Below are 26,653 nucleotides of genomic sequence, written 5' to 3' on the forward strand. Positions count from 1 at the left end.
TTTTTGTTACCCGTAATGTTTGGTCAACCATGCACTTCTGCTCTTGTAAACTGAAAAAACACAACTTTCTCTTTTTACATGTTCAGCAAAACATTAGCAGTTTTCTGGTTTCAATTTCATTTTTATCTAATTTGCTTATGTGTTTCAAAGCTAAGACTAAGAAAACTCTGTCTAGCTCATAAGCGTCACAGTAATTTATTTTCTTCTGTGATTCCAAGTAACACAGAAGTTGTTTTTTTTAAAAAAATCAAACCTCTAAAATGGAAAGGAAACGTTTCATGGAAGCATGCCACAGCTGTTAACTGTCTACCTAAACTGGATTCTCCAGAAGTGGACCCCTCTGGTGTTCAACAGATGATGCACTACCAATTTTTCTATCTGTAACAGAACTTCAATTGGTATTTTAATATATGGGTAACTCACTCCCCCAAATATTTATTATCCATATATTTAGTAACTCTCAAGAAGATTCTCTCTCTGTACTTCCAATGACAAATACCCTCAAGTTTAGTTGGGCCTAATTATAAGGAGGTAAGATGAACTCAAGGGTGATGGGTCAAGAAAATGAATTAAGTCAGTTTAAAAGGCATAGACTAGGGCTAAAACAAAAAACAAAGAAAACTTAACCCAGGTTGGTCAAGTTGGAAAAAAAAAAATAAAGCACTCTTCCTATCTAAATAATTCACAGACCAGTGAATTAAGTTAGCTAAATTAGCTACTGCTCTTTATGTGGTAATTTCCTAAAACATTCAGGTCAGTCCCTGATACCACGTGAAACTTCAGTATTACAATCCAGCGCTCCCCATCACTATGGTACTGTTTGTTCTCTAATCCACAAACCTTCCTGCAAAGACCAATGAAGGAACTACTGCAACGCTTTCGGATATTGTGCATAACATACTGAGGGTGACAGTTTGGCTCACAGAGTAATGAGCCTGCTCTAAAAAGTAGCCCAAGATAATTGCGGACCGGTGAGGTGCAGAGTGCACTTAAAGACTTGAAAAAAAAGCCACTCTTGAAAATATCTAACATTAAATAAGCGTCCCTAGCTTTCAGATCACTTTTAGGGTTCTTATTTCCTTTCCTCCAACACCTCACTCCCTCGCTTTTTCCCTTCCCGTCTGAGAGCCAAGAGAAACACGGTAAAAGCGTGCAACCGCGAGGCTGCGCCGACGAGACTCCTGCACATCTGGACTCACCTCCAACTGCAACAGGGCACCCCCTGGGCGAGCCCATCCCAACCGGCCGAAAACGCGCGCGAGAAGCTGAGAGCAGGCGAGAGCCGCGGGCGGGGAGGCGGATAGTCCGCCGCCCGGCGCGGCGGGTCGGGCTCTGCGGGCCGAGGCGGCTACGAAGAGAAGCGTTCGCCCTCCTGGGAGTCTGCAGACTCGCCCGACCCGAGTCAAGGTCCCGCTCGGGCCCCGACGCCCCGCCTCGAGCGGCGCGGGGGAAACTTCGCTTGCAGGCGGGGGCGCGCCCGAGCTCGGGACCAGTGGCGGGTCCGGGCAGAGCGCGGGGCGGTGGGGGGGGGGGGAGGCGCCGGTCCCGGTCCCGGGCCCACGGCGGGGGAGGGGCGGCGGGCACTTACCACGGGTCGAACTCGTGGATGATGCTTTCGAAGCGGATGACGGCGAAGAGGCGCGAGCTGAAGCCAGCGAGCCAGGCCAGGAAGAGGATGGTGAAGGAGAGCAGCGACTGCCAGCCGGCCGGCTGCGACAACCCCCCGGACAGCCCCGCGGGGGCCGGCTTCGGTGCCGCGCCGCCCGCCGCCTTGTGCGCGCACTGGGCCCCGGGCCCGTGGTGGCCGTGCCGGCTGTTCCCCAGGGCCATGAGGCCGCTCCACGGGGATGAGTTGAGGGACGACTTGTGCTTGCTCTCCGGGGCCGAGGGCTCCGCCATGTTGTGCCCCGGCGGCGGGTCTTGCTCCGCGCCGCCGCCGCCGCCGCCGCCGCCGCCGCCTCCTGGTCCGAGGGGTGCTGGGCGGGGACCCGGAGGAGGAGGAGGAGGAGAAGGAGGAAGAAGAAAGAGGAGGAGGAGGGAAGAGAGCCGCGCGCGCCTGCCCTTAGCGCCGCGAGGCCGGGGGACGGGGGGTGGAGGCGGCGGCGGGGAGTCTCCGCCTCAGCAGCGGCCGCGACCGCCGCTCTCTCAACTCGGATGGCCCCTGCGCCCCTCTAGCCATCCGTCTTCCCAGTGCAGTTGCGGCAGCGGCGAAAGCCGACGGGACGAGGGCGCCAGAGAAAAAGCAGGAGCAGACGGAGGCGGCACCACTGCTCGGAGCAGCAATGACATTACCCCAACACCCGCCGCCCGCCCCGCCGTGAGGAGCAGGAGGAGGAGCCCTGGGGAGTCCGGGCGGAGCTCAGGCTACCTCTGACTCCGCCCCCGACCCAACAGGAACTGGCCCCTACGCCTGTCACAATGCGACAGGTCCGTTAGGGGGCGGGCCCAGAACCGCGGTGCTGGCCAATGGGGGCGCGAGCCGGGGCGGGGCTTGGCCCAACCGTTCTCCCCTCCCCCTCCCCGCCTCGCGCTCGTTCGCCCGGAGCGGCCTGGCTGCGCGGTTACTGCTTCATTGTCAGTTGAAAGACGCAGTTTCTCGCGCCTGTATTGGCGGCCAGGAGGGGCGCTAGGCGACTCCGCGCGTTGCTTCGAGCTGAGCCGGGCCAAGGGGGCGGGAGGAGGTCGAGGACAGACGGGCGGCCTCCTTTAGAACCGGTTTAGGGAACGCAGGGAGCGCCGCGCCGACTGGCCGGGCGCTCGCGGGCGCTCCGAGGTCGTGACTTTTAACCCGCTTTGCGCGGAGCGCCCATCACGTGACCGGGCGCGCGGACGCGCAGGCGCGCAGTACTAGTGCCCCGCGCGTGGGTCTGGCGCGTAGGGATCTGCCGCCTGGGGCTCCCCGCTCCTGGCGCAGCGAATCACCAGCCAGCGGCCCCGCCACGACCAGCCCAGCGAGCTGCGCCAGGCGGCCTGCCTCCGAAGTCCCGGGCGAGGGCACGTTTGCCGGCGCTGGGAACTCGCCGGAGCGGGCAAACAAGCCCCTAGCTCGGGAAGGACCCGTGGGACAAGCGAAGTGCGACTTTCTCCGGCTTTTTTCGCTTCTTGTATTCTCCTGATTGCAAAGATAACGTGTGTTCACTGGAAATGTGGGCAAATGTAGGAAATTGTTAACAGTTGCATACATTCCATCAGACGAGTGAAACTTTCTGTGGACTTTAAGCTGTTACCCAATCCTCTCTTCATTAGGTGATAGCGAACTGCAGATCCCTGTACACGAATTTTTGCACGTCTAGTTTGTATTTTTAAACCTTTCTCCCTCTTTACCCAGTCCCCTGCCCCCCAAAAGAAAGTGCTACCCGGTAGACTAAACTCAAAGCAAAATGAGTTTAAGTATAAGTGGAGTAATCAACTTTATTTCAATAAAAATTTATATATATATATAATATATGGAGACTAGAAGTGCTCTGATATAAGCCCCAGGAAAGGCACGGAGCTTTCAGTATGATCAACACTCCGTAAATACTTGATTAACTTTTCATGTAAATTAATATTTAGGTAAAATTGTCCATTTTGTTAGGTAAATAACATCTGAACTTAAAAGCGTGTATTCGCGTAATATTATAAAGGCACTCAATTATTAAGTCATTAAAAAATTTAGTAAAGAAAATGTAAACACATCTAGAAGTTGTGTTTAAATAGTAGGTCTTTTCAAAATGTTAGCTAAATGAATAAGTAGCCTTAGTTAGCGGCTGCTCTTTGAAACAACTGGACCCAGCTACGTACTCAACCTGCTAGATGATTAACTTTTCTCTCATTTCCCTACAAAATTAAATAAATAAATAGTCTCATTAAGGAAAGGATGAAAAGGTTTCCAGAAATAGACTTTCCCACTAATGATTTAATAGCCGACATTTATTGAACATCTAAATTTTAATGAGAATTATGATAGAATATTAACTGAGTCCTGTTGTACCAGAATTCTAGGTGACTTGCTCTATGTAAGAGCCCAAACCTTCTAGGCTAAAATGCCAGCATTTAGAGAACTTGTGCCCGTATTCCATGAACCAAAGTTCTATCAGCCTAAAATAAATCTTATTTTGTATTTTTATTTGGATATCTCTATTTTATTGCCTTTTGTGTAGATACTGCCTATTAAGTTGCACGTTATCTTCTTTTGCTTCCTTTTTGGTTGTTTAATGGCCAGAGCCCTGGTCTGAAAAGTGACAAAGCTTGGTTCTGGTCCCACTTTTTTGCTTACTAGCCGTGTAACATTGGACAAGTCACCTGCATGGGTTACCCTTTCTACTCTTCGAGTCAATTGTTAATATCAAATTAGATCGCTTATCTGGAAATATTTTGAAATTTTGTTAAGGTACATATGCAAATACAGAGTAGCCGCGAGGGTAAAAGCAGCAGGGAAAACTGTTATTCTTTTTTTTTTCCCCCCATTTAACATCTTTATTGGAGTATAATTGCTTCACAATGGTGTGTTAGTTTCTGCTTTATAACAAAGTGAATCAGTTATACATATACATATGTTCCCATATCTCTTCCCTCTTGCATCTCCCTCCCTCCCACCCTCCCTATCCCACCCCTCTAGGTGGTCACAAAGCACGGAGGGAGCTGATCTCCCTGTGCTATGCGGCTGCTTCCTACTAGCTATCTATTTTACATTTGGTAGTGTATATATATGTCCATGCCACTCTCTCACTTCTTCCCAGCCTACCCTTCCCACTCCTCGCGTCCTCAAGTCCATTCTCTACATCTGCGTCTTTATTCCTGTCCTGCCCTTAGGTTCTTCAGAACCATTTTTTTCTTTAGATTCCATATATATATGTTAGCATGTGGTATTTGTTTTTCTCTTTCTGACTTACTTCACTCTGTATGACAGACTCAAGTCCATCCACCTCACTACAAATAACTCAATTTGGTTTCTTTTTATGGTTGAGTAATATTCCATTGTATATATGTGCCACAGCTTCTTTATCCATTCATCTGTTGATGGACACTTAGGTTGCTTCCATGTCCTGGCTATTGTAAATAGAGCTGCAATGAACATTGTGGTACATGACTCTTTTTGAATTATGGTTTTCTCAGGGTATATGCCCAGTAGTGGGATTGCTGGGTCGTATGGTAGTTCTATTTTTAGTTTTTTAAGGAACCTCCATACTGTTTTCCATAGCAGCTGTATCAATTTACATTCCCACCAACAGTGCAAGAGGGTTCCCTTTTCTCCACACCCTCTCCAGCATTTATTGTTTGTAGATTTTTTGATGATGGCCATTCTGACCGGTGTGAGGTGATACCTCATTGTAGTTTTGATTTGCATTTCTCTAATGATTAATGATGTTGAGCATTCTTTCATGTGTTTGTTGGCAATCTGTATATCTACTTTGGAGAAATGTCTATTTAGTTCTTCTGCCCATTTTTGGATTGGGTTGTTTGTATTTTTGATACTGAGCTGCATGAGCTGCTTGTAAATTTTGGAGATTAATCCTTTGTCAGTTGCTTCATTTGCAAATATTTTCTCCCATTCTGAGGGTTGTCTTGTTTATGGTTTCCTTTGCTGTGAAAAGCTTTTAAGTTTCATTAGGTCCCATTTCCTTATTTCCATTTCTCTAGAAGGTGGGTCAAAAAGGATCTTGCTGTGATGCACATATGGTCACCTTATCTTTGATAAAGGAGGCAAGAATATACAGTGGAGAAAAGACAGCCTTCACAGTCTTCAATAAGTGGTGCTGGGAAAATGGACAGCTACATGTAAAAGAATGAAATTAGAACACTCCCTAACACCATACACAAAATAAACTCAAAATGGATTAAAGACCTAAATGTAAGGCCAGACAATATTAAACTCTTAGAGGAAAACATAGGCAGAACACTCCATGACATAAATCCTGTTTTTTTTTTTTTTTTTTTTTTTTGCGGTACCTGGGCCTCTCACTGTTGTGGCTTCTCCCATTGCGGAGCACAGGCTCCGGACGCTCAGGCTCAGCGGCCATGGCTCACGGGCCCAGCCGCTCCGCGGCATGTGGGATCTTCCCAGTCCGGGGCACGAACCCGTGTCCCCCGCATCGGCAGGTGGACTCTCAACCACTGCGCCACCAGGGAAGCCCAATCCTGTTATTCTTGATCTTCACTCACTCGCAGATTCATTCAAGTATTCATTGAGCTCCTCCTTTATGCCAGACTCTATGTGGATCATGGGATGCAGGAGAGAACATGAGGGATGTGGTTCCAGACCTAGGGAGGTGGACATTGAACCATCACATTACTAAGTACCAAAAATGGAATGTGGCAAATACAATGGAAGGGAGATACACAGGGGATTTGATCTTCAGAAGAGGAGAACATTACCCTTAGCAAGCAGCACTAGGGCTGAGGACTGGGGGTGAGAATGAATGGACCAGGGGAAGAAGAATGGAAAGAATTATCCAGAGAGAGAAGCACATGCAAAGGCCCTGCCGTGGGGCTGGGTAGGCAAGTACAAGGAACCCAGAAAAGGGCCAGTATGGCTGCAACACGGATAGTGGAACAATGTGGGATAGGAGTTGAAGAAATGGCCAGATAGTGTGGATCATGTTAAGAGATGTTTTTTGTTTTGTTGTAACTGCAGAGTAATATGGAACCATGAAGGGCTTTAAGCAGGATGTGGTGTGTGTGATATGGCGTGAGAGATGATCATTGTGCGGTTTGAAAAGATTACTGGTGTACAATGTGGAAAGCACCTTGGAGAGGGGACCAGTGAGAGATCTCATCGGTCTATGCGGGCCAATATCTGAGATTTCCGAGGTTCCTTCCATGAAGAATGCATTACTGAAGAACTACTAAGGAACCCATAGATATAAATTGCAACACGGTTCATTCTCAGTTTCCAGCTCACCAACATAGAAAAAATGGTTTCCAGTTTGTGCATGAAGCTTGGGTGTACTGTTTTGCCTCTCTGCACTTAACTTCTTGATCCTGCTAGGTGCTTATAATGTCCTCACTGAGTTCACATCTCCGAGGGGTTAGACAGTCAAACATAAGTGGTACAGCGTGATGAGTGGAGTGGTGAAATAACAGGAGCAAAGCAGAAATTCACCAAGACACACCAGGCAGAGGGATGCGGGCATTCCAAGCAGAAACAAGGAAGTCCTTGGAAGTCATACTCGAAATTCAGTATTAATGAAGGTGCGTTGAAAGATGAGGCTGAAAGGGAGATAAGAACCACATTATCAATGATTTGTCTGCCTGGTTAAGGAGTTGAGATATTAACCTTTAAGCAGCTGGGAGTCACTGAAGCATCTAGAACAACAATAAAACCAACGGACTTGGTTAATGGAAAAAAATGTTTGACAGCAGCGTGAAGAGTACACAGGAAAGGATGAGAGTAGAAGGGTGGGGTCCAGAGAAGAAGTGCTAGATTGGAGAGGTATCAAGGGAGCAGAATCCAAAAATTGATGGTGGAAGTCAGGGTTAGGATGAGCCTGGGGTGGGAGGTGGTGTCACACAAATGGGGAGCACAGGACAAGGCACAGGTTTGGAGGGAAGATGATCAGATCAGCTTTGGACATGTCATGTTTTAAGTCTCTTTAGGATACGCAAGAGGAGGTGTCTAACATAGAGACACATAGATAAAGAGATCCGATGCTCAAGAGGTAAACGTTTTTCTGGGGATAAAGGTTGAGGACTTCTTGGCCATGGATGAAATTTTGGTGGAACCTAATTTAGAGAGAATGATAGAAGAGTTGAAGACAGAATCCTAAGGAACTCCCAAATTAAGAAGATCAAAAATGAGCCTATAAGGGAGGCGAGACAGGAGCCAAAGAGATGGAAGAACCAGCAGAGAGGGTGATGTCCCAGCAGCTAAGTGCAGAAAGGGGCAAAAAACGAGGCTAGCAGTGGCACAGAGTGGAGAGAAGTGCAGTGTGACACTGCTGGAAAGTGTGCCGTGTTTGGCAAACAGGAGTTGGCCAGTTCCTTTCTCAAGGCCGGTGTAGGGAAGCAGCAAGGAGCAGAAACCAGATGGCAGCGGGTGAGGGGGGATCGGAAGCAAAGGACGCAGAGGCAGGGAGTGTAAACCACCCTTTTTAGAAGTCTGGCTTAGAAAGCACACAGAGGATCAAGTCAGGTTAAGAAAAGACAAAATGACTGATCCTCAGGGCCTGGCATTTCCTCTGTGGTCAAGAAAGACCTAAGTGATGATTCTGTGTCTCGGGAGTGGCACAGGTCTTAGAGGAGTTTTCATCCTTCCTAGAGGAACAGAAATGGCATGACACACATCCTTGTACTAAACACACCACAGGAGGAGGTGGCCAGAGCCTCGTATTTAATTGGCATCTATAAATATTTGGTGACTGAGGGACTTCACTCTTACATCATCCCCTTCTGATAAGCATCAGTCAGAGTACCTGTCTGGTGACCTGCAGCCCCAGAGGGGAGAGGGAAGCAGAGAGGGAGAAATGTGGGAGAAAAGTGATGAGGTTGTGAGCTCCTAGCTGGGCTGCCTAGAAGCAGTGTTACGTGGTGGTTTAGAGAGCACAGGCTCTGGAGACATCCTGCCAAAGATCAAATCCCAGCTCGACTTCTGAGTCACGTGGCCTATGGCAAGTTTCTTCACCCTTCTGTGCCTTGGTCTCCTCATCTGTAAAGCATGGATAAGGATTGCACCTTCCTTTTAAGGGCCTAATGAGGAATAAAGGAAACAATCCAGGAGAACTTGGACCAACACCTAGCACAAAGGAAGCATGAAATCCATGTTGGTTTTTGACACTATTACTGGGACTACTTCTATATCTAGAACAATGACAGATGGGCTGTGAGACTTACCTCTGTGGATCTCCTTAAAATAATCCCCCATGACCTGAGCCCATCTCAACACTTCTCTGTTTCTTTAAACTAGGAACTACCTGCCTCAGATCAACCACCACCTAGGAATGCTGTTTCACTGAAATACCTGCTAGATAAACTAGTGGGGAGCTAAGGTGGCAAGAAAACCTCAGAGGGCAGGTGTGGTAGGCAGCTTCTAGTGATCCTTGATTTCTGGTGTTCATACCCTGTGAATCTCCTCCATCGGGTATGGGCTGGATGGAGTGACTACTTCTAAGCAACAGAATATAGCAAAAGTGATGGGCTGTTGCTTCCAAAATTAGGTTACTAAAAACTAGTCTCTTCTTCTCCTCCCCAGCTTCTTCCCCCTCTCCCCATCCCCCTCCCCTTTTCTCCTCCTTCTTTCCCCTCTCAGGAAAGCAAACAATAGTACTGTGAGTAGCCCCGCAAAGGGGCCCCATGTAGCATGGAACTATTGTCTCTGGCCAGCAGCCTGCAAGTACCTGAGGCTGTGAACAGCCACAAGAGTTTGCTTAGCAGCAGATACTTCCACAGCCCAGCCTTGAGATGGATGTACCCCCAGATGACACCTTGACTGCAGCCTAATGAGATACCCTGAGCCAGAAGACTCAGCTAGGCTGCACCCAGATTCCTGGCCCACAGGAACTGTGAGAAAATACATGTTTATTATTTTAAGCCTTGTGTAATTTGTTACACAGCTATGGATAACTAATACAGGGGAATGATAAGATTATCAGCAATCTTTTGCATAATTTTCCTAAGAATGTACCTAAATAACCTGCAAAGATGAAAAGAAACAGCCCTACTGTCACCACTTAACCACCCAAAGAATATTCTAAGGCACACTCATCCCATAAGATACTTTGGGAGAAAAAAAAAGTTTTCCCAGTCAAAATAGCCAACATGCTTTATTTCCCCCTTGGAAATTTATGATAAACGTTGCCATACTCAATGCTCTGGAAAGTTCTGCAGTAACTCAATTTTACCTCTGCACTGCCCAAGCCTATTTGACCTGTTTCCTCATAACACCTTTTAACAGGCTATGAAACATCCAGTCTTCAGACATAGTTTGGAAAACACTGCATGAGATTAAAGTTGACACTTCAACCTCAGCTCTAGAACTACAAGCACCTTTCGTATGGAAGAGCCCTGGATGGGCAGCTGAGAGTGGCATTCTGGGTCAGGTCTTACCAGTAAGTCAAGTGACCTTAGGCAGGTCACTGAAGTTGCCCACAGGCACCTGTCAAATAACTAGAGCATCAGCATGTTTAACTCACCACAGCCCTGCAGGGTTGGTTTTCATTCTCTTGACTGCTGTCTCACTATAATAAGATAGCTGCTGAAGCTCCAGACATCACATCAGCATTTGAGGCAGAATGTCAGGGGAACAGGAAGTGTCAATCCTGTATGTCTCCCTTTTTTAGGAAAACAAAAATTTCCCAGAAATTACCTTAACTTACCTTCTCTTAGGTCATTGGCAAGAACCCACTACCACCCCCCCACACTCCTGTGATCACATTGAGTTTCTATCGCCCCAGGGCTCCAGCGTCACTTCTTCAGGCATGTCTGGCTGTGCTGATAGCTCAAACAAAAATCCTGGAATTGGGTTTCAGTGGGTCTGATTGGCCTGACTTGAATGAAGTGTCAATTCCTGACCAAATGCCTTGGCTAAGAGGATGAGAAACACTCACTGATATAAACAAATGAGGTGGCTGTGTTCCAATAAAACTTGATTTATCAAAACAGGTGTCAGGTCAGATTTGGTCTGCAGGTTGTAGTTTGCCAACTCCTGAACTAGAGTATTCCTTATCCCTGAAATGATGCAAACTGGAGAGCTTGATTTATTATTATTATTACTACTACTACCACTATTACTGAACGCTTTACAGAGGTAATACAGTTATGTGAAGACTCTGCCTCCCTCCCTTTGTCCTGAAGCCAAATTCCTTTCTTTTCTCCCGATAGGTAATCATTTTTATTATTTCCTTTTGTATCCTTTCAACATTCTTTATGAAAAGGCAAGCACATATGAACATGTTTTCTTATTTTTCCATTCTTTTTACATGCTCTACACACTTCTCTCTGTCTTGATTATTTTTTCTAAATATTTATCTTCAAGATCTTTCCACATCAGCTCATAGAGAAAATTTTTATTCCTTTTTATGGCTGCCTGATATTCCATAGGATGGAAGTATCATATTAATTTAATCAATAACCCATTGGTGGGTGTTTGAGCTGTTTCCAATCTTGTGCTACTACAAACAAAGATACAATGAATAGACTTATAAGGAAGCAATTTTTCCCAAGTGCAAGTGTGTGGGTTGGAGAAATTACCATACATGAAATTTGGTATGAGTTTATTTGTAATTTCAATAGATAAATTGTCCTTATATGGGTTTTTATCTATTGCCTTACCACAGGGTGTGAGAGACCCATTTCACAGGGCTCACCAACAATGTACATTAAGAAACGGTTGGTTTTTTGCCAACAAGTGAGATGCAAACTCATAGTTTTAATTTGCATTTCCCTCATGAGTAAGGCTGAGGGTACTTGATTTTATATTTAAGGCAATCTTTTCACATCCTCAGTGAGGCAGAATTGCCATCACTGATTGTGTACCTTTAAGCATACTTATTGGGGTAGTAGCTCCAATATTATGGAGACCATTAACATGTATAGTTTTATTTGCTGGTTGCTCAGAAAACGAGGCCATCTACAGTGAATTCATGCAAATCTGTTCCTAAACCACCACCCCCCGCAAACTCTTCTACTGTTCAATTTAGCATATCCTCTAGAATATCTATTCTACATCATGTACTTCATGAAAGTACCCCTGAGGTAATGACGGGATTTTTTATGGTGCATTAAGAAATTCAGATAGAATTTTTCTAAAGAACAAGTAACTGTTTGCAAATGCCTCCCCTGAAAGAAAGATGGTTGTTTCATTTTGTTTTAATGTCAGGAAGTTTTGTGCCTTCCTGATATGTAGCTAACTGTCCACCTCTTCCTGAGAGTCTTATAGGAGCAGACGAGTAAATAGTTTACTTTGGTAAAAAATATTTTCTTTTAATGTATTTCAGGTAAAATCACAGTGATCTGATCACCAATCCTTATACACTGGGGATTTTTTTTTTTTTACATATTGTAAAATGATCACAGAATCAATAACTGCATTATATTTGTAAGACAATGTATTATATTCTTATATAAAGTAAGTCAGAGTGATGTTCAAAGAAGTTTATAAAATATGAATATGCTGTTATTTCACCCTACAGGTGTCCGGAAAACAGAAAAAATTGACATAAGGACTTTTTCTTGCTTAACCAGAGAATTTAATATATATTGAGCTGCAGAGTTCATGTATTCATTTTTTTTAAGTCTCCCCACTTCTTTCTATTGTAAATTGTTCATATCTCAAACACTTAATTTTAAAATTAGGTACAATAAATATTATGCTGAAGAAATGTCTTCCACTTAATAACTACACAAAACAAACTCATTTACCAAGGAGTTAGAGATTTTGTTGGTTATTAAATTAGTGACATAATGAAGAATGGAAGGCACATTAGCTGGAAGTTATAAAATTGAAAACTACATTATAATTTGTGTAATAAAAACAAAATTAAAAGGAGCTGAAGGGATATATTAATTGTAAAAATATTCTGAACATCTAAAGCATTATAAATGCATTTACGATTGGGACGTTCATTTCATTTCTGATAATGTGGGTTTCTTAGGCTCTTTCAAGTTTTCAAAAAACAGAGATGTATTTGGGTTCCAGGTAACGGAACTTATTGAAGGGATACACAGAGGAGTAAAAGAGAGACAGGAAGACTTCTCTGCAGATGCACAGCCAGACTGCAGAGAAAACAATAAGTTATTTTGGAATGCACAGCAATTCTAGCGTCTCAACAAAACTCTGCTAGGCCAGTCATATGACCTGTCATCTTCCTTGCACCATGTCCATATGCTGACGCCACTGTTCTGTCTTGGTTTCCATTGTGCTGCCTTTCCTGTCTTTACCCTCTAACACACTCACTATTCTTGTTCTCAAAGACACTTACTCATGCTTCCTTATGGCTCCTATTGCTCTGCCCTCTCTTGAACATCTTTCCTTTTTTATTTTTGAATTGTATTTTATTTATTCTTTTATACAGCAGGTTCTTATTAGTCATCCATTTTATACGTATTAGTGTATATATGTCAATCCCAATCTCCCAATTTGTCACAGCACCACCACCACCACCCCTGCCGCTTTCCCCCCTTGGTGTCCATACGTTTGTTCTCTACATCTGTGTCTCAATTTCTGCCCTGCAAACTGGTTCATTTGTACCATTTTTCTAGGTTCCACATATATGTGTTAACATATGATATTTGTTTTTCTCTTTCTGACTTACTTCACTCTGTATGACAGCCTCTAGATCCATCCATGTCTCAACAAGTGACTCAATTTCGTTCCTTTTTATGGCTGAGTGATATTCCACTGTATATATGTACCACATCTTCTTTATCCATTTGTCTGTCAATGGGCATTTAGGTCACTTCCATGACCTGGCTGTTGTAAATAGTGCTGCAATGAAAATTGGGGTGCATGTGTCTTTTTGAATTATGGTTTTGTCTGGGTGTATGCCCAGTAGTGAGATTGCTGGGGCATATGGTAATTCTATTTTTAGTTTTTTAAGGAACCTCCATACTGTTCTCCATAGTGGCTGTATCATTTTACATTCCCACCAACAGTGAAAGAGGGTTCCCTTTTCTCAACACCCTCTCCAGCATTTGTTGTTTTCTGATGATGCCCATTCTAACTGGTGTGAGGTGATACCTCATTGCACTTTTGATTTGTGTTTCTCTAATGATTAGTGATTTTGAGCAGCTTTTCATGGGCTTCTTGGCCATCTGTATGTCTTCTTTGGAGAAATGTCTATTTAGCTCTTCTGCCCATTTTTGGATTGGGTTGTTTGTTTTTTTAATATTGAGCTGCATGAGCTGTTTACATATTTTGGAGATTAATACTTTGTCTGTTGATTCGTTTGCAAATATTTTCTCCCATTCTGAGGGTTGTCTTTTCGTCTTGTTTATAGTTTCCTTTGCTGTGCAAAAGCTTTTACGTTTCATTAGGTCCCATTGGTTTATTTTTGTTTTTATTTCCATTACTCTAGGAGGTGGATCAAGAAAGATCTTGCTGTGATTTATGTCAAAGGGTGTTCTTCCAATGTTTTCCTCTAAGAGTTTTATAGTGTCCGGTCTTACATTTAGGTCTTGAATCCATTTTGAGTTTATTTTTCTGTATGGTGTTAGGGAGTATTCTAACTGCATTCTTTTACATGTAGCTGTCCAGTTTTCCCAGCACCACTTATTGAAGAGATTGTCTTTTCTCCATTCTATATCCTTGCCTCCTTTTTGATAGATTAGTTGACCATAGGTGTGTGGGTTTATCTCTGGGCTTCCTACCCTGTTCCATTGATCTATATCTCTGTTTCTGTGTCAGTACAACATTGTCTTGATTACTGTAGCTTTGTAGTATAGTCTGAAGTCAGAGAGTCTGATTCCTCCAGCTCCGTTTCTTTCCCTCAAGACTGCTTTGGCTATTCGGGGTCTTTTGCGTCTCCATACAAATTTTAAGATTTTTTGTTCTAATTCTGTAAAAAATGCCATTGGTAATTTGATAGGGATTGCATTGAATCTGTAAATTGCTTTGGATAGTATAGTCATTTTCACAATATTGATTCTTCCAATCCAAGAACATGGTATATCTCTCCATCTGTTGGTATCATATTTAATTTCTTCCATCAGTGTCTTATAGTTTTCTGCATACAGGTCTTTTGTCTCCCTAGCTAGGTGTATTCCTAGGTATTTTATTCTTTCTGTTGTAATGGTAAATGGGAGCTTTTCCTTAATTTCTCTTTCAGATTTTTCATCATTAGTGTATAGGAATGCAAGAGATTTCTGTGCACTGATTTAGTATCCTGCAACTTTACCAAATTCATTGATTAGCTCTAGTAGTTTTCTGGTGGCATCTTTAGGATTCTCTATGTGTAGTATCATCATCTACAAACAGTGACAGTTTTACTTCTTCTTTTCCAATTTGTATTCCTTTTATTTCTTTTTTGTCTCTGATTGCCGTGGCTGGGACTTCCAAAACTATGTTGAATAATAGTGGGGAGAGTGGACATCCTTGTTTTGTTCCTGATCTTAGAGGAAATGCTTTCCGTTTTTCACCATTGAGAATGATGTTTGCTGTGGGTTTGTCATATATGGCCTTTATTATGTTGAGGTAGGTTCCCTCTATGCCCACTTTCTGGAGAGTCTTTATCATAAATGGGTGTTGAATTTTGTCAAAAGCTTTTTCTGCATCTATTGAGATGATCATATGGGTTTTATTCTTCAGTTTGTTAATATGGTGTATCACATTGATTGATTTGTGTATATTGAAGAATCCTTGCATCCCTGGGATAAATCCCACTTGATCATGGTGTATGATCCTTTTAATGTGTTGTTGGATTCTGTTTGCTAGTATTTTGTTGAGGAGTTTTGCATCTATATTCATCAGTGATATTGGTCTGTAATTTTCTTTTTTTGTAGTATCTTTGTCTGGTTTTGTTATCAGGATGACAGTGGCCTCATAGAATGAGTTTGGGAGTGTTCCTTCCTGTGCAATTTTTTGGAAGAGTTTGAGAAGGATAGGTGTTAGCTCTTCTCTACATGTTTGATAGAATTCACCTGTGAAGCCATCTGGTCCTGGACTTTTGTTTGTTGGAAGATTTTTAATCACAGTTTCAATTTCATTACTTGTGATTGTTCTGTTCATATTTTCTATTTCTTCCTGGTTCCGTCTTGGAAGGTTGTGCATTTCTAAGAATTTGTCCATTTCTTCCAGTTTGTCCCTTTTATTGGCATAGAGTTGCTTGTAGTAGTCTCTTAGGATGTTTTGTATTTCTGCAGTGTCTGTTGTAACTTCTCCTTTTTCATTTCTAATTTTATTGATTTGAGTCCTCTCACTCTTTTTCTTGATGAGTCTGGCTAAGGGTTTATCAATTTTGTTTATCTTCTCAAAGAACCAGCTTTTAGTTTTATTGATCTTTGCTATTGTTTTCTTTGTTTCTATTTCATTTATTTTGCTCTGATCCTTATGATTTCTTTCCTTCTGCTAACTTTGGGTTTTGTTTGTTCTTCTCTCTCTAGTTCCTTTAGGTGTAAGGTTAGATTGTTTGAGATTTTTCTTTTTTCTTGAGTTAGTCTTATATTGCTACATACTTCCCTCTTAGAACTGCTTTTGCTGCATCCCATAGGTTTTGTATCGTCGTGTTTTGATTGTCATTTGTCTCTAGGTATTTTCTGATTTCCTCTTTGATTTCTTCAGTGATCTCTTGGTTATTTAGTAACGTATTGTTTAGCCTCCATGTGTTTGTGTTTTTTCCGTTTTTCTCCATGTAATTGATTTCTAATCTCATAGCGTTGTGAACAGAAAAGATGCTTGATATGATTTCAATTTTCTTAAATTTACTGAGGCTTTATTTGTGACCCAAGATGTGATGTATCCTGGAGAATGTTCTGTGTGCACTTGAGAAGAAAGTGTAATCTGCTGTTTTTGGATGGAATGTCCTATGGAATGTCAATTAACTCTATCTGGTCTATTGTGTCATTTAAAGCTTGTGTTTCCTTAGTGATTTTCTGTTTGCATGATCTGTCTATTGGTGTAAGTGAGGTGTTGAAATCCCCCACTATTATTGTGTTGCTTTCCTCTTTTATAGCTGTTAGCATTTGCCTTATGTATTGAGGTGCTCCTATATTGGGAGCATATATATTTATAATTGTTATGTCTTCTTCTTGGATTGATCCCTTGATCATTAGGTAGTGTCCTTCCTTGTCTCTTGTAACATTCTTTATTTTGAAGTCTATTTTATCTGATATGAGTATTGTTACTCCAGCTTTATTTTGATTTCCATTTGCATGGAATATCTTTTTCCATCCTTTCACTTTCAGTCTGTATGTGTCCCTAGGTCTGAAGTGGGTCTCTTGTAGACAGAATATATATGGGTCTTGTTTTTGTATCCATTCAGCGAGCCTGTGTCTTTTGGTTGGAGCATTTAGTCCATTCACGTTTAAGGTAATTATCGATATGTATGTTCCTATTACCATTTTCTTAATTGTTTTTGGTTTGTTTTTGTAGGTCCTTTTCTTCTCTTGTGTTTCCCACTTAGAGAAGTTCCTTTAGCTTTTGTTGTAGAGCTGGTTTGGTGGTGTTGAATTCTCTTAGCTTTTGCTTGTCTGTAAAGTTTTTGACTTCTCCATCAAATCTATGAGATCCTTGCTGGGTAGAGTAATCTTGGTTTTACGTTCTTCTCTTTTATCACTTTAAATATATTGTGGTACTCCCTTCTGGCTTGTAGAGTTTCTGCTGACAAATCAGCTGTTAACCTTATGGGAGTTCCCTTGTATGTTATTTGTCATTTTTCCCTTGTTGCTTTTAATAATTTTTCTTTGTCTTTAATTTTTATCCATTTGATTACTATGTGTCTTGGCATGTTTCTCCCTGGGTTTATCCTGCCTGGGACTCTCTGTGCTTCCTGGACTTGGGTGGCTATTTCCTTTCCCATGTTAGGGAAGTTTTTGACTATAATGTCTTCAAATATTTTCTCAGCTCCTTTATCTCTCTCTTCTCCTTCTGGGACCCCTAAAATGCGACTGTTGTTATGTTTAATGTTGTCCCAGAGGTCTCTTAAGCTGTCTTCATTTCTTTTCATTCTTTTTTCTTTATTCCATTCCGCAGCAGTGAATTCCACCATTCTGTCTTCCAGGTCACTTATCTGTTCTTCTGCCTCAGTTATTCTGCTATTGATTCCTTCTAGTGTAGTTTTCCTTTCAGTTATTGTATTGTTCATCTCTGTTTGTTTGTTCTTTAATTCTTCTAGGTCTTTGTTAAACATTTCTTGCATCGTCTCGATCTTTGCCTCCATTCTTTTTCCAAGGTCCTGGATCATCTTCACTATCAATATTCTGAATTCTTTTTCTGGAAGGTTGCCTATCTCCACTTCATTTAGTTGTTTTTCTGGGGTTTTATCTTATTCCTTCATCTGGTATATAGCCCTCTGCCTTTTCATCTTGTCTATCTTTCTGTGAACATGGTTTTTGTTCCACAGGCTGCAGGATTGTAGTTCTTCTTGCTTCTGCTGTCTGCCCTATGGTGGATGAGGCTATCTAAGAGGCTTCAGCAAGTTTCCTGAGGGAGGGACTTGTGGTGGGTAGAGCTGGCTGTTGCTCTGGTAGGCAGAGCTCAGTAAAACTTTAATCCTCTTGTCTGCTGATGGGTGGGGCTGGGTTCCCTCCCTGTTGGTTGTTTGGCCGAGGTGACCCAACACTGGAGCCTACCCAGGCTCTTTGGTGGGGCTAACAGCGGACTCTGGGAGGGCTCAGGCCAAGGAATACTTCCCAGAATTTCTGCTGTCAGTGTCCCTGTCCTCACCGTGAGACACAGCCACCCCCTGCCTCTGCGGGAGACCCTCCAACACTAGCAGGTAGGTCTGGTTCAGTCTCCTATGGGGTCACTGCTCCTTCTCCTGGGTCCTGATGTGCACACTACTTTGTGTGTGCCCTACAAGAGTGGAGTCTGTCTTTCCCCCAGTCCTGTTGAAGTCCTGCAATCAAATCCCGCTAGCCTTCAAAGTCTGATATCCTAGGAATTCCTCCTCTCGTTGCCGGACACCCTGGTTGGGAAGCCTGAGGTGGGACTCATAACCTTCACTCCAGTGGGTGGACTTCCATGGTATAAGTGTTCTCCAGTTTGTGAGTCACCCACCCAGCAGTTATGGGATTTGATTTTATTGTGATTGCGCCCCTTGTACTGTCTCATTGTGGCTTCTCCTTTGTCTTTGGATGTGAGGTATCTTTTTTGGTGAGTTCCAGTGCCTTCCTGTAGAAGATTGTTCAGCAGTTAGTTTTGATTCTGGTGTTCTCGCAAGAGGGAGTGAGAGCACGTCCTTCTACTCTGCCATCTTGAACCAATCTCTTGAACATCTTTCTGTTTCTCATAAAATCTTTGTACATGAATTTTAGATCCGTTTCCCGGGAAGAAGTCCGTGAGATGGGCTTGTGTGTGATTTACTAAGGAAGTGCCCTCAGGAGAAATTGGCAAGGGAGGGAAAGGTCAAGGAAAGGGAAGAAGCCCAGCAAGGACGCAGCTAGAAAAAAAAAGACCTGAGTGCAAAGGCAGCAGCCAAGCTAAACTGTGAAGCTAAAGGTGAAGGACTGGTAGAAGAACGTCATCAAGAGACTGACGGTCAGCAATTGTGTTCCAGACACAGTGCGAGTGTGTGTTTTGTGAAATGCTGACCAGTTCAGCACTGCATACTTGGGCCATGTGGTATACTTGGGCCACGTGGTATGGCCAGGAATGCTGTCCTTGATGTAGGATAATCTGAGCATATCCATGGAATTTTGAAGCGTTACTTTTGACCCAAGTGAGAATGCAGGAATCAGATGGGACTGAAGTGCTGTCATATCCAACTTGTAATGCAGACCTCGCTTGTCAGGACTTGGAACCAGACTTCCTGTGTTTGTAACCTGGCTCCTTTTACGTGCTGTGTGCCCTCGAGTGAATTACTCAACCTCTCTGTGTATCAGTTTTGTCCATCTGTTAAAGAGAATAATAATGATATTAATAATAGGATCTACATAAGAGGGTTGTCAAGATTAAATGAGTTCGTTGAAGTAAAGCATGAGGACAGTACTTAATATGGTGAGCGCTCAATAAATCTTGTCATTATTATTACCAAACCACTTTGCTTTTCCCTGAGAAAAACTGTTTCCCAGCTGCAACATCTAACTTCAGCCAGAAATTTTGGACACATGTGCACTAGGTCACAAAGGCAAACCACATGAGAGGGAATAACAATGCAAACCTCAAACCACTCTTGGAAAAACAACTCAAAGGTCATGTTCAGTTGAAAGTGGTCGGGCAGTGTGGTATTTAGTGGCAAGAGCGAGGGCGTGTGCATGCAAAGTACAAAATGTCAAGCAGCGAGACGTTTGAGAAACCACACATGAAATTAAATCTTGAGAGTCCCTCCTCACGTATCCTGTACATAATATAATGTGTTTAGACAGGGTCTTGTTTTTTTTTTAATTTATTGAAGTATACTGCATTTACAATATTGTGTTAATTTGTGCTGTACAGCAAAGTTGACTCAGTTATACATATATATACATTCTTTTTCATATTCTTTTCTATTATGGTTTATCACAGGATATTGAATATAGTTCTCTGTGATATACAGTAGGACTTTGCTGTTTATCCATTCTATATATCATAGTTTGCATCTGTTCATCCCAAACTCCCAATCCATCCCTCTCCCACCCCAACTCCTTGGCAATCGCAAGTCTGTCTTCTATGTCTTTGAGTCTGTTTCTGTTTCATACAGAAGTTCATTTGTATCATATTTTAGATTCCACATATAAATGATATCATATGGTATTTGTCTTTCTCTTTCTGACTTACTTCACTTAGTATGGTAATCTCTAGCTCCATCCATGTTGCTGCAAATGGCATTATTTCATTCTTTTTTATGGCTGAGTAGTATTCCATTGTCTATATGTACCACATTTCTTTATCTGTTCATCTGTCAATGAACATTTAGGTTGTTTCCATGTCTTGGCTATTTTGAATAGTGCTAATAGTGCTGCTATGGACATAGGGATGCATGTATCTTTTTGAATTATAGTTTTAGACAGTCTTGTATATTCATGAATCAAGAATTAAAACTAGACTAAAACTATAGATTTTACTTAATTGACTCTCATCTCACACACCCACACACACGAAATGTATTCGATCTCTCCTTGGCTACTGAGACTGGAGAACATTCTAGAAAACCCCAGTACTTCTTGAACTTTTATTCCTTCTTTTCTAGACTGTCTTTGTGGGGAATGTGATTTCTCAGTGGCTCTGTGAAGGATTCACAAGCATGATTACATCTTCACTTTCTCCGCAGGGATGTGAGACTGAAAACAAGCTACCAGGAGTTTGCCCGCCCTGCCAGGGCAAACTTCTCCCACCTTCCAGCATCTCCTGGATGCACTCGACTCCCTTTCATTCCAACACTGAGAACCCAAACATTTGTGAGAATAAAATCTTATTCAGGTATACCAACAAAACTGGAGCATTAACTTCAAAACTAAATTCACTTCTGCTTGAATTCACGTTTTTTTTTTCTCTACATTGACAGTACTCATTAAGTGTCTGCAAGCTTACTGTGTCACAGAGATAAGAAAAACACTCAAGAGTCTGAGTACACTTCAAAAAAGTAAGTAATTTTGAAAGAAGACATTCAAGTCTCCTTCTCTGTACATTATTTAACAAAAATCATGAATGGTTAATGGTAACTTCTATGAGTATAATGAGAGCTTAATTTAGTTCTCTCCTATTTTCCCCTATTCATCTTTGTGCTCTTTAAATAAAAGAGATTTATTTTATACTCTACACATAATTATGGTTTTGTGCCTTGTATTAGTAGTAGGGAATGCCTTGTTCCATCTCTACTTAAAAAGAAGGTTTTATAATTTTAGAGAAATAAATAAGCATCTTAAAGGCAGAGCATGTGAGCACAGATTATAAAGTAGACACTGACCCAATACTCTTGATATTAAGATGTAGGCAGAAATTCATAATGCTCGGGGTAAGTAGCAAGAAACAGTCCTGAGAAGTCTCAACAAGTTTAAGAGGTTTTTAACTCTGCAGACCAGGATAAATGTAAGGAATATATTCAATGAATATTTATGCTCCTCTCTACCAGGTACAGGGCATTTCCACCAAGTCAATGGCGCATTTATTATTCTAGTTTTGTTTGGATTCGGGTTGAACTATTCATTTTCCAAACAATAGCTTATAAGAATGAACTCTACTCTCTGTTTCTTTCTTCTGTTCTTTAATAACTGTTTCTGGTTCTCCACATCAATTTCCTTTGTCATGTTGTGTACCTGATCTATATTTTAAAAAGTGACTTCCTCTCCGAAAAAACACTAATTTGAAAAGATACAAGCATCCCCATGTTCATAGCAGCACCATTTACAATAGCCAAGATACGGAAGCAACCTAAGTGTCCATCAACAGATGAATGGACAAAGAAGATGTGGTACATACATACAATGGAATATTGGCCTTAAAAAAGAATGAAATTTTGCCATTTGCAGCAACATGGATGGACTTGGAGGGCATTATGCTTAGTGAATTAAGTCAGACAAATACTGTATGATAACACTTGTATGTGGAATCTAAAAAATACAACAAACTAGTGAATATAAGAAAACAGAAGCAGACTCATAGATTTAGAAGAATGCACTAGTGGTTACCATTGGGAAGTGGGAGAGGCAATATAGGGGTGGGGGAGTGGGAGGTACAAACTATTGGGTATAAGACAGGCTCATGGATATATTGTACAACACAGAGAATGTAGCCAATATTTTGTAATAACTGTAAATGGAAAGTAACCTTTAAAATTTGTGTACAAAATTAAAAAAACTTTAAATGATTTCCTCTGAAGTTATAAAACCTGCCTGAGGTCAAGAAGGCACAACACCTTGGGCACATTTTACCCTGGGCTGAGATGCCTTTGTACAGGTTTAAGTAGAGGGATGAATTCTGGGTGGAGTCTGAGCACCACACACCTACAATTTTGAAGGCGTGTGGGTGGGTTTTGTGTTTAAAATACAGTAACACACTGGGCCCCATTGTTTCTCTTACCCTAGTAGTTCCTGTTCAACCTTTCTTAGAAATTCCAAACCATGTGAGGAAGAGATGTGAAGGGAGAGAAAAGAGGAAAGGAAGGGAAAGAAAGAAGTGATGTAGTTATGGGAGCAGCTGTTGGAGAGACAGAAGAGAAACTTCTAGGGAGTAGGGAACATGGAGTCGGTGGGGGGAAAGATCTCATATAAATGCTTTTTTCAAATAATCATAGTAACTAAGAATAAAACCACAGCTAACTGTACCTGTGAGATGTCAAATGACTGAAAATAAGAAATTTGTGTGCCAAGGGAACCAAGGCAGCCCAGGTGCTGACACAGCAGACAAGCTTGGGCAGCAGGAGAAGCTGGGCATAGGACAGGGAACCATAGTGTCACATCACCCATGTCTTTCTTTTCCACCTTGATCAATATTTTGTTATTTTTCCACTATTGCTAATGGATAGAATCAAAGCTTATTTTTCACAAGAGGTGATTAATGTACTTTAAAATTTATTTATTTATTTTAACTGAAGTATAGTTGGTTGACAATGTCATGTTAGTTTCAGGTGTACAGCAAAGTGATTCAGTTATATGCACACACAAACACACACACACACATCTCTATTCTTCAGATTCTTTTCCCTTATTGGTTATTACAAAATATTGAGTACAGTTCCCTATGTATTTGTATTTATTTTTTAATTTTTCATTTGGAGATTCCAGAAGTGTACCACAACAGAGTTCCCATATGCTCTTTACTCAGCTTCCCCAATACTAGCATCTTACATAATCTTAGTACAATGATTAAATGAGTTCATTTGTACCATTTTTTAAGATTCTACATATAAGCGATATCATATATTTGTTTTTCTCCATCTGACTTGCTTCACTCAGTATGACAATACCTAGGTCCATCCATGTTGCTGCAAATGACATTATTTCATTCTTTTTTATGGCTGGGTAATATTCCATTGTATATATGTACCTATTGTATAGCACAGGGAACTCTTCTCAATACTCTGGAATGACCTATATGAGAAGAGAATTTTAAAGAAGAATGGATATATGTGTATGTATAACTGATTCACTTTGCTGTACAGCAGAAACTAGAACAACATTTAAAATCAACTATACTTCAATAAAAATTTAGAAAAAATAAAAATAAAAAACAAAGGAATGAACGTTGGTACCTGATTATCACTTAACTAGAGACTTTCTTTGGATTTCACTGGTTTTTCTATTAATGTCCTGCTAAGCCTATCAGAGCCCTGGGTCACAGTGATCAGCTCAGGGATTGGCCTGTGACCTGATCAGAGCCACAGAGAAGCTCAGATGCATCTTTGGGCTTTTGAGGAAGAGGAAGGTGTAGTATCCTATGGGGCTTTACCTCACGGGATATAAGCCTGGCACTGTGGTAAGCATTCTGCTATGTGTGTTAATTAATATTAGGCTTTGCTAAGAGACAGAAATCTCACATTTGCAATAATCTAAACAAGATAGAGATGTATTTTTTTTCTTACATGAATGAAGTCTGAGGTAAACAATTCAGGGTGGCTCAAGGTCAGCAGGGAGTGGTTTCTTTCTTGCTCTGTCATCCTTGATAACATGGATGGTCCCAGATGGATGCTTGAGCTTCTAGGCTGCAGGGAGGAGGAAAGGGTGAAGAGGGAACCTTCAAAGACACTTGCTGGAAATTGCCCATGATGCTTCCTCTGCTTGTATCCCATTGGCCACGCTACTACGCATAAATGCAGTAGAGGTGTGGAAAATGTGGTCTTTACCTCAGGAGACGTGTGCCCAGCCACAGGTGAGAGGTTTTATGATAAAGGAAATAAAGGGAAAATAGCTGTGGGTGAACAATGAGCTTTTTCTGCTGCTCTCTCCACCAACCAAGAGCCTGACTGAGAATAGAGCCTGTCCTGAAGGAGCAAAGTTGAAAGATGAAAATAAATCAATCTTACCCCAGTGGTATCTTTGAACCTCTGGATCAAACTGCACCTGAAGACAGACCACCCCTGCTACTTAAGCTAATAACTCTCCTTCCCTCCCCTCCCTCCCCACTTCCTTCCTCCCTTCCTCCCTTCCTTCCTTCCTTCTCATTGTTTTTGTTTTTTTTTTTTAACTCTGAAAAAATCTTGATGGGTACAGAAAGGAGTATTCTCCCAAAGAGCATTTAAAGTCATTTTTATTTCTTTGTCCTCTCAAGCTCTCCATTCCCCTCACAGTTGCTCAGAAAGACAACTGAATTTTCCCTTATATCTCCTAAGGGCCAAATTATGCGTCTCCATGCTCTATTTCCTTTCAGCCTAAAGGAGAAGGAACTGCTGGTGTTTCCTAGAACTTGCCTTTTAGTATTTGATTAAAAATTTCAAAATATGTTGGCTTGTAAATCTCTACTAAGACTTGTAAACTGGAATTCTCAGCTGGACCTATTCTAGGTATATTTACTTATCTTTAGCAAATGCTTCTTGGAATTCTTTCCCTATTCAGTAAAAACTCCTCTGCCCAATAGCTTGGCTACATACCACCTCCTCTTTCTCAGTTCTGACTTTTACTAACATTAATAGCATCTGTGAGAATTAGAGCTTAATGGATTTCTTTCTGTTGATCCGAGAATCCTGCCATAATAGATCTCATTTTAAAGGATTCCAAACAATTGGTCAGCAGTCCAACTTTTTTTTTTTTTTTTTAAGTAACTTTGCTAGTAGAATCAATTTGCCCAGACAGTTCCCTTGGCATCTTTTTTTCTGGGTCTTTCCTTTGAAGCAGAAGATCCAAAATATTAGGTTTGGAAGTTTTCCTTTCAGATTCTGAAAGCATGGTTTTCACTTAAATTATTATGCTTCTCTGTCCCTACTTATATCAGTAAAGTGATTAAGAGTGTCTACCAACTGCAATTCTCAAGCACTGAAATTTGGCCTTTGGAATTTAAATTATACCGCAGCACCATATGGTGAGGCAGAGGAGAAAGGAGTGCTCAGTTTCTCGTCTAACAGAGAGCTCCTCTCAAGCAAGGGGTATTGCGGTCACAGTCCAAGTTTCCCCGGCCCTCTGAGGCTTAGCATCTCCTGCTGCCTCTCAAGGCACATGTGCACAGGATTTTCTAAAGCAGCTGCGAGAAAAGTTGCTACAAACCAGAGAGATGAGTAAGAGCCCACCTGAGTCCACCATCACCCGTCTTCCCACCACTGATACTGACACAGCCATGAAGCCAAGCCCTGGAAATGGGAGAACTCTAGGTGTCCTTCACTTATATGCATTAAAAAAAAATGTATTTAACTTGAGGCGTATTCAGAACCTCATTCCTTTCCCTGAGGGCATGGTAAGCAGTGGCTACCAGCCTAATGCGATTTTGCTTGGGAGCACCACGGAGACCCCTAAAGCTTCTGAAGCCCAAGGTCAAATGCTACAAAAGTCCAGGTGTGTGGGGCGGGGAGGACGCTGCTAATTTATCATTATGGGGACTCTTCTCTCTGAATCTGTCACAAATAAATGGGACCCAAGGAGCTACACATCCTCTTTAGGATTATAAATGGGATCCTGACGTTTTAGACTCACTGCCACCATCGTGACTGAGTGTCCTTTCTCTCACTCCCGATATTAGGGGGCACCTTACCACTTACTGAGATGGCGAACTTGTACTTGCCTTCTCTCAAGTCAGTGTCAAGACTGTTCAGGACTACCCAGGGGTGGAGATCGCTCTTGTTTCGTTTGCATGGGAATTGAGCAAGGTCCTCTCGTATGCTGGTGGCACTGGATATCTGCTCTTGTCCTCCAGACCCGCGCTGCACATGCGCTCTGCTCCTGGTGGCTGACCTGGATGGGTGACATCCACGGGACCCTGCCCTTTGGCTTCTAGTAGGGGTGTCCAACAGCGAGTACACGCAGGGAGGTTGGGGTGCTTGCTTCCCTGGCCCCCTTTCTGTGGGGTCAGCAGTGCTGACACACCCACAAAGCTCCTGCCACGTGGCCCTCTCCTCTCTGATTTCTGGTAACCTCTCTCACTGCCTGCCCCTCCGGGCTCTGAATCTCCTCCCTGCTGTCACTAGCCCTGAATAGTAACACCATCCATGGTGGTTTCCCTAATCCTGCCCACACTTTTATA

The 26,653-nt window shown here is 42.3% G+C and overlaps 1 protein-coding gene across 1 annotated transcript in view; it reads right to left on the bottom strand.

Moving 5' to 3' along the window:
- The window catches only part of STT3B (STT3 oligosaccharyltransferase complex catalytic subunit B), a 98,429-nt gene extending 96,094 nt beyond the window's left edge, over positions 1-2,335 (bottom strand). Inside the window, exon 1 of the mRNA XM_004279682.4 lies at positions 1,589-2,335. Coding sequence (XP_004279730.1) covers positions 1,589-1,899 — 311 coding nt within the window. The 5' untranslated portion in view covers positions 1,900-2,335. The remainder of the gene's footprint in view (positions 1-1,588) is intronic.
- Between the last annotated feature and the right edge of the window lie 24,318 nt (positions 2,336-26,653).

This window comes from Orcinus orca, chromosome 10, assembly GCF_937001465.1.
Source record: "Orcinus orca chromosome 10, mOrcOrc1.1, whole genome shotgun sequence".
Lineage (NCBI taxonomy): Eukaryota > Metazoa > Chordata > Mammalia > Artiodactyla > Delphinidae > Orcinus > Orcinus orca.